Below are 9,061 nucleotides of genomic sequence, written 5' to 3'. Positions count from 1 at the left end.
GCTCTTAACGGGGGCCCTACATGATAACTTGCCTGGGCGCGCTCGATCGTTCGGAGCCCTACACCTTGCGTCGTATGCATTCCTTACTTGAATGGATGGCCCTGTATGCTTGGAGGGCCCCATCTATTCAGCTGCTCGGGGCGGTGGTGGATGCAGAGGGGGGGGGGGGGGAGGGAAGGCAAGGGACCATGGACCATGGACCATGCCAAGGGGACCTAAAGGCTCCGAAGAGGCCCATAACCGGCCGGACGAACGCAGTTTCCTTACAACAAAAACACAACAAAATTAGATGCATTTGGCCTACAGACGACCAAGAACCATTGTGAGCAAAAGTAAAGACTTCATAAGGAGACGAAATTCATTTTTCGCTATTTGAGAAAGTGTTGCTTAGGAGAAATATCGGGACTCATTACGTTGTCTAGAGGCATTACGCTATTGGTTACCTGGCCCTTTATGTCTACTTGCCGGGTCAGTCTGATCGCTAAGGAGCTATCCACGTTACCCTTGATTTCCTTGCGTTCACTCGCAGGGCCCCATGTGCTGTTGGGGATCGATCAGGTTTTCTTCCACGGATTTTTCCCATTCGCCCGACAGGCTCTTCACACTTTTTCCGGGGTCCCATATGCCAGGGTACGCTCAGTTCCTAAGGGGCCCTTCATATAAGTATCGGGTTCTTTTCACTTGCTTGGAGGGCATTGTGCTGTTGGCAGGGCTCTTATAAGGTAACGCACGGAGAAGCTCGCTGCTCAGGGGCCCTCTACTTTGATCGAGGACTCTCTCCCTTTGGTCTCATTTGCGGAGGACTCTTCACTCCTACCGAGGCTGCTGTTGTTAACGTGCCCGTGCACTCGTGATGGCACAGGGGTTCGCACAGGGATCGCATTCATGGTCTTGGATAATTTCCGTTTGCTCGGAGGGCCCTGTGCTATGGCCGGGACCGCATTTGTCAGCCTGCCGGGGCACTACCGATCGTTTAGGGGCCAACCACGTTAGTTCTTTTTTGCTTACTCTGAGGACCCTATTCTTGTTGACGGGAACCACTTTGTTGGCTCCCTGCGGCACCCATGATCGCTCAGATTCCGTGCCTATTGGCCTTGGTGCCTTCGCTTTAGAGCAGCAGTTGAATATGAGCCGATGAATTTTTACGCGCGATTGCCGAACGTAATTGTACATGCCGCCGGCGTCGTATGTGTCATTCCCACTGGCTATTGAGTGCGTGACAGTTATGATAACTGGTGTATCATGCCCTTGAATTGAATTGTACGTATGAATTGTATGTATACATACATATATATATATATATATATATATATATATATATATATATGTGTGTGTGTGTGTGTGTGTGTGTGTGTGTGTGTGTGTGTGTGTGTGTGTGTGTGTGTGTGTGTGTGTGTGTGTGTGTGTGTGTGTGTGTGTGTGTGTGTGTGTTACGTACGACTTGTCTTAAAATGTTATGACCGAAATGCAAGAATATTTCTTTGGCGGGAGCCCCAAACTCCAGCGGGCCCCGCAATGTTGCGTGCCCCCCCCCCCCCCCGCCCCCCCTTGACGAAATACTGGACCCGTCCCTGACGGAGACACTCCGCATGACTTGTTTTGAACGCACCGCATATTTTGTTAAACCACCTTGCTCTTACTGGTTCAAACGCAGTGGACAAACAAACAAAACGAGCAAACGAAAGCAGCCACGCAGGCGAGATCAAGTCGATCTAGTTTTTTTTCTTGCGTGAAATTCGTGAATATCGTTCCATGGCGAGAATGCACAGCCTGACCAAAATGGCTTACTCATGCGCGTTTTATGTTTTGTTTCTGGAGTCGCAGCCCACGCCGCTACCCCTGAAGCCTCCCAGCTCTTCACCGAGCTGATAGAGCACAGGCAGCGCACCGGCAGCGGGCAGACCTGGACCGCGCCGGCCGCCCGGCGGCGCCACATGAGGTGACGGCTGGCGCCCCGAGCGGTTTCGTGTGCCGCATTCGACGCGTTACATCATCTGGTCGGCCGCGCCGCACAGTGAGGCAGTACGGCGCGGATGGTCCTTGTCGCGTGGTGCGGGTCCGAGCCCGGCGCGAGCGGTCGGCGGCAGTCAGCGGCGACAGTCAGCGGCGGCGAGAGCCAGCTGCGAACGACCCGAACGAGGCGCGCGAGACGAGCCGGCGTGAGCGTAGGTCAGACGCACTGTCCTTGGTTTGACGACAAAGCGCGCGACACGGACGGGGAATGGCCGCCGACATACCTGAGGTAAGGCCCCGGGCGATGTGTTCACACAGGGCTGACAGAGTCCCTCGTCCAGAGCTGATCGGCGCGCCGGCGCTGATCGCCGCCGAACAGGGCAGATGTTGATGTGTTCTCACAGGGCTGACAGAGTCACTCGTCCAGAGCTGATCGGCGCGCCGGCGCTGATCGCCGCCGAACAGTGCAGATGTTGCTGGCTCCGTGGCGTTCGGCTGGGGAGAACCTGGTGCGACAGACAACATCGGGCGCAGAGAGATGGGGTCTAGAGCGTGGCCTTTTCCGTGTTGTGTCGTAAGAACATCGTGTTATCCGTATTGTGTCATAAAAGGAAAACCCCTGCATTGTAATGCGACGTTTGCTGTATTGTTTGATGTGCTCCAATTAAATGAGGCATTTATGCCAGCCGAAAACTCAGGAAGTACGGATAGTGATCGACGGCATTAATTAAGCGTACGGCGATTGTTGCGATGCCCGCATTTAACATGCCACAATCTAAGCCAATTCAATAATGCAGGCGCTACGTATTAATACTGAACAGCCGCGTAGTGCGGCACATAGCTGGTGATTAGTGTAATCCGTTAGAACGGCCAGAACGGCAGCTGCAGAAAATGTTGCTGATTCAGCTAGTTTCCAATGAGGTGTGCATCAATCCACTTTTTAAAAATGCATGCCTCTCTTTCATGCTTTGTAAATGTTTAAGCATATTCTTGGCAGTTATCTGACAGCGTGCAAAGGCGTCCCCGTGCCGACCTTTGCCTCACTCGCACAGATGTCATTCAGTCTCAACTCCGAACGGCTTCAGCCAGAGCTCGGCGTGAATCGCTGGAGTCGCCTCAGCGACCGTTTTGTTGTTGTAACGGACGTTTGAGAAGCCGGGGGTAAAGTTGACATCCCGTCTAAAACTGCTATGCCTGGCGCCTGACTGCAAAAACTCAAGTACCACACGTGGTCATATCCGAACCCGTAGCGTGTCCACGCGCTGAGGCGGGACTAACATCGAATGCGTTTTTGGAGCAGCACATCTCATGCATCGCTATGTTCAACGAGTCCATTCAGTGTGAGCGCGCGTAGGTAGGTACGCCACTTAAAAGTGTGCTAGAATTTGTCACTGTTAAGGAGTGGCAGGCACGGACGCAGGGCAGTTATGTGGGACCGGCCGGAGAGGGGAGGGGGGTCACAGAGGTTGACCGGCGGCAAGGCCGTCTGATGGCTTGCCTAGCAGTAGGCGGACGGCAGAGGTCTCGTCTGCCTATTCGGTGCCCGTTTTGTGGACCGACAGTGAAGTAAACCCCAGTGGTACCACGCGGCGCCCGCGCAGAGTATAAACCAATCGCCGGTTGACTAGCCTGTACGTAAGACTCGTGTTCGCCTGTTCACTACCGTTACAAATACGAGGCGCGTTCGAGGTGCTTTGATTGTTGTAAGCCTTCCTATCATTATAAGAGCAACAAAACTTGTTTGACATTGTGCGCTCGTATGGTGGCAATGCCAACCCTCGGTGTGCTGCAGTAAGTACCAGGGGGTCGCCTCTTTGACATTTTGGCATGTGTTGTACGCCTCATGTGGGGCATTTTAAGCCAGGCGTGCATCGCGGTGCATGCGCCAGAGGTGATGGAATCATTGGGTGAAGTCCGACTGTAGTTGTAGGGCAAAAACGTACCCCAGTGCCGGAGTATACTCGCCGCAGTTTTCTCGTTTGGCACGGAGCTCGTTATTTTGTTTTGCTACCTAACGATATAAGGTGATATCCTCGTGTACCTTGCCATTGGGATCATGACGAATAAGCCTCATTCGTTCTACTCATCACGAACCATTTGGGCCAAGGAGAGAGGAGAGAACGAGCTGATGTGATATTTCACATACGTAAAAACGACACGTCGCCGACCGGTGCGCCGCGCCAGCCACCACCGTCAAATTCCTGACACAGCAGCGGGCCCTGCGCACGTGGCGCGGTTCGGCGAATACCGGCCGGTCCTCCGCCGGCCACGCGGATAGTGTGCGTGGTCCCGGCGTAGCCGTGCAGCGTTGACCGCAGAGCAATGCCGTATTTAGATTTGCTCACTATCAACACTAAAACACGGCTCTGAGGCCCAAGGTAGTCACAGCTGTCAAATCGCCAATGTACGACACTTTAAGCAGCAAACACGACGTGCGAGAGTTTGAACCCCCGTCGCGCAAGCGCACCCGAGGCTTTAGGACCGGAACGCCGGACCTGGCGCTCGCCCGTGGCCCAGCGGTCGGCCTCGGCTACCGAGTCGTCGATGCCGACCGCTGAGGTACCGACGCCTGGTGGCAAGTCCGCCAGTCCACTGTCCTTCGGTGCCGTGGGATGGTCCTCGTCGCCCAGAGGCCGGTTTCGGCCGCCGTCCCGTCGAGAAACGGGTGTCGTGAGATGATGTCATGCGATGAGAGGAAATGTTCAAGGTCTCAGCTTTCAGCTGTGCTACACTTGCCTCTAAAGGGAATATTTCACGTTTGATATATTGGGACAAGCATCAGATATGATGAGACAAGCTCACTTATGGCTATTGGTACACTCTTTAAGCTGAAAAGATCTCTCTAGACAGCACAATTCTCTGTTTAGTAAATATATCCCTCAATGCGTCATGTTTTGATAACGTCATCGCACCTTGCACAACACTGGTTGAGAGCCAATTGACGGCCGTCATATCTGGAAATCGCGCTCACGAGCGCCAGATATGAATGCCTCGACAATTATAATTTTCTTGGCCTCGATGACCGCATCGCTTATGGAATGACAGGATTTGATGTGATGTTATCATGGCGTCATGAATGTCTGGAGAAACTTGAAACACTGTGCAAGGAATTGTCTGCACATCTTGGCGGGCGTGTAGCTCAGAACTAGAGAGGTTTAGGTCTTAATAGGGAAAGGACTGCGAACAGCACCGAAAGGTCTTCAGAACAGTGTCCTAGAATTGCCAACTTTGGGCGTAAAGCAACACCCTATAAGGAGGAATTTTTTTACTCCTTTCCCCCACATTTTCTGTGAATCTTTCACTCCTGCCTGATATTGTCTAATCGCACATGCCAAACCCCTGTTTCCCTTTCTGAGGTTTTCAGATGTCATGCAAAACCGAGCTCACTTAAAACCACCAAGCATAAACGAGGCTCCACAGAACCTGAACACCTATGGCTATGTCCTGCCTCACCTACATCTCAATCATGTCTATGCATGCACAGGGCAAGGGCGCCGGGTACCTCCAAGCACAAGAACCCCAGCGACTCCGACCGCTTGCACGCATTACGTTTGGTTTGTTTACAAAATGCATCACAATCGGCAGCTGTGTGCCAAATGCAAGGTTTTCACGCATCCCCTATTTTTTGGTCTCACCTCCGCACCACGCGAGCAGAGCCTGGCGCAAACACCAGCAAGGCCTGGTAGAGAATCTTGCTCAACCTATTTCTTTTTTTCCCGAGGGAACTTGACCACTTAATTGCATCACTCCTGAAAAGCAGGAGTGAAACGTTCAAGAAATGTTTTCTAAATTAAATTTACCAGATGAATATCTCCATTGGAGCAATTATGTTAACATATTTTACGTCAAATCAACTGATAAGAAAATTTTGTAAGAAAATTATCAGTCTTTATATTTATTTAACTACTTTTGTATTTCATGGTATCATACGAGTGTAATACCACTTTATTCTTCTTTCCTTTTCGATTGCCTTTAGAGGTACCATCTGTTGCTTAAAATGTTGACCATTTTCTCTGCAAGATGCTCCAACTGCAAACTTGTACGTATTTCATACATAAATTGGATTAATGCGCCAGCCGTCCACACATGTTTGATATGCACCCAAGAGTGAACAATCCAAAGGGAATGAAGGAGGCAATTTGAAGCACAGAACTTACTTTACCGCCATTTTTGCCCTCTTAAACCCTCGGTTAACCGTTTTCTCTGTTCATGACGGTGCTCAAGAATGATAAATCTAAGCCCTTCGAGCGTCTATCTCACCAGGCTACCTGAGGATATATTAATGCTGCCATACAGAGCTTTGGGACAGACCTGACGCAGCTAATACAGAAGTCTTTGATGGCGAAATTCTGCCCACTGGAGGTGTTTATCATGCACACCTCTTACTTGTTTCGCATTTGAATCTCGTAGGTTGGTGAGCATAATCGATATTTATATTTGGGGGGTGGGTGGGATAACTCTGTCTGCCAGCACACCATGCAAAATGTACTGACTTTTTGTTGTGGGGAGCAGGAAGAAGCCAGTAAGTCTCCTGTGGACCAAGTAATTGCTTACTTTACCTGCTTCCAACACATGATTGGTAATCAGAGTTAGCCATTTTCTGTTTTAATCCATGGAGTTTTGTCGTAAGACAAAGTATGATGCCACAAGGCATGCAATGGGCTTATTTTGTTACATATTCTTGATTATTTGCCCCAAATTTCTTGAAGTAGTCTCTCATGACTGCTTTAACCACACGTTTTCTATGGTTGTCATGGTTTGCTGACTGGCAAATGACCGTACTGTAGAAATGCACTATATTTTTAACCCCGGGGGTACTTTAAGCTGCATAGAAATTATAATATAAGTTAAATATTAGTATGTAAAAAACAGTCAGACCATCCCATTTAAAATCTGAAGCCAACATCTCAAACTTTGTCATTAAATATTAATAAACAAGCCTAAATAGATGCATTCGCTGCATCTGAAAAGGCAAACAGCAATACTGGCATGCTCATCTAAAAGTGTGTTTGCAGGGAGCAGGAAGAAGCCATCTTATGTTTGTGTTGTGTTTGTTTGTTTCATGTTTCATCTTATGTGTTTCATGTTTTTTTACATGTTTCATCTTAGCATAACAAATTCATAACATAAAATAAGCGGTGCATAACATACGTTGTGAGGTAGCCAGATATTCCACAAGGTCACATTATAGGGACTTGCCATTGACGTTTGATCTTAACTCACAATTTCACCAAATGCGTCTTCTGCTCTGAGACTGCACGCTATAGCGATATCGATTGTCATGTGTTTTCGATCCGGTCTAGCCGTTCTTGAGACGAGCAGGAGGTCAACTCTGCCCTCGCGGTGAGGAGTGTACTGCCGAAGAGCCCATTCAGTGCTGGATTCAACGCTAAACCGCAACGAGCGCACTCTCGTTGACATGGGTGCCCGTCCGTGGGGACCTGGCCGGAGACGGCATGCCGTGTTACCGAGCGCGCGGGCTTCTCAGTGCCCCCTTCCTCGGACCGAGCCAAGAGCGACGAATAGCGCCTCCTTCTCCCTGCGCTCCTGGCCGATTGGGGTCATGGGGTCGTCCCCGGCCCGTGGTCAACTGGAACGAGACGCACCGAGCGGCGGTGATGGCGACATGTTGGTCCGCAGCCTAGTCGTCTGGGGAACGTGAAGCCGGGCACTGAATGGGTGTCCGTAAATTTGCAGATGGGCACCTATTTGAAGCCGAACTTGACTTTGACATGGAATGAGCTGTAGTGGAACACTGCGCCTCTGGTCATCTGTTGTCAGGCGTGGTTTGCTGGAGTCGGGCGCCACGCGCTCACTCCAGTTCAGCGCCCATCGGCCTGCCGCGCGGGTACCGTTAGGCAGCGTGCGGCGCCGCGCGAACGCTGCCCGACAGGGCAGTCCCGTGTGCGGTTGTTGGCCCCAATAGTCGGTTCCGCGCGCCCGGGGATCAACGAAACCGAGCGCACGGCCCGGCGCGGAACAGATAGCACCGAACTGACGGCGGACGGTGCGCGCGGGGAATTTCCCCGGCGGAGGCCGCTGTTGCTTTCCAGCCAAGCTGCTCCCCGGCCGCCCGAATTCCGCCATAGCCGGACGCCTCACACATTTCACGTGTTGGACTCCTTCGACGGTCACTGACCACTTACGCTTCATCGAAACGGGCCAGAATGAGCTCATACAAATGCTGGTCTCGACTGCCCGAGGTGCCAGGCTGTTTTCAAAGACTGCACATCCCCAAACATGCCCGATGTATGCAGTGTGTGGTGGACTGAATAAGGCAACGCGGATCCGGCAGCTGGCGCACCGTCGTCGCTTTAGTCCCCCTGCGTGTATCGGGTGTGGAGCGCCGGTCACCGTCGTCGCTATAGTCCCCCTGCGTGTATCGGGTGTGGAGCGCCGGTCACCGTCGTCGCTATGGTCCCCCTGCGTGTATCGGGTGTGGAGCGCCGGTCACCGTCGTCGCTATAGTCCCCCTGCGTGTATCGGGTGTGGAGCGCCGGTCACCGTCGTCGCTATAGTCCCCCTGCGTGTATCGGGTGTGGAGCGCCGGTCACCGCCGTCGCTATAGTCCCCCTGCGTGTATCGGGTGTGGAGCGCCGGTCACCGTCGTCGCTATAGTCCCCCTGCGTGCATCGGGTGTGGATCGCAGGTCACTGTCGTCGTTATAGTCCCCCTGCGTGTATCGGGTGTGGAGCGCCGGTCAACGACCACGCCTCAGCGAACAGCAGCTGAGGCCGTGTGGTAGCGTCCACGACCGAAAGCCACACGACTCACCACAGCTGCCGGGTGGAGAGGCCGACGCCTTTATCACAACCCGCATGCTGACGGCGGACACGCGGCACCCGGATGTGTATCGTACTAATGACATCATGAATGCCGTGTGCACTCGTCATTTTATGGTTTTGTAGTATATATATGTATATATATATATATATATATATATATATATATATATATATATATATATATATGTATACGTGTGTGTGTGTGTGTGTGTGTGCGTGTGTGTGTGTGTGTGTGTGTGTGTGTGTGTGTGTGTGTGTGTGTGTGTGTGTGTGTGTGTGTGTGTGTGTGTGTGTGTGTGTGTGTGTGTGTGTGTGTGTGTGTG

The 9,061-nt window shown here is 51.8% G+C and overlaps 1 protein-coding gene across 1 annotated transcript in view; it reads left to right on the top strand.

The window, feature by feature from the left end:
- The first annotated feature begins 2,025 nt into the window (after nucleotides 1-2,025).
- LOC119111757 (aldehyde dehydrogenase family 3 member B1) overlaps nucleotides 2,026-9,061 on the top strand; it is a 32,094-nt gene continuing 25,058 nt past the window's right edge. The window contains exon 1 of the mRNA XM_037235575.1: nucleotides 2,026-2,242. Coding sequence (XP_037091470.1) covers nucleotides 2,222-2,242 — 21 coding nt within the window. The 5' untranslated portion in view covers nucleotides 2,026-2,221. The remainder of the gene's footprint in view (nucleotides 2,243-9,061) is intronic.

This window comes from Pollicipes pollicipes, unplaced genomic scaffold (genome assembly GCF_011947565.3).
Source record: "Pollicipes pollicipes isolate AB1234 unplaced genomic scaffold, Ppol_2.1 Scaffold_7261;HRSCAF=8764_pilon_pilon_pilon, whole genome shotgun sequence".
Lineage (NCBI taxonomy): Eukaryota > Metazoa > Arthropoda > Thecostraca > Pollicipedomorpha > Pollicipedidae > Pollicipes > Pollicipes pollicipes.
The sequence above is the reverse complement of the archived record's forward strand: the minus strand, read 5'-3'. Positions and strand labels throughout refer to the sequence as shown.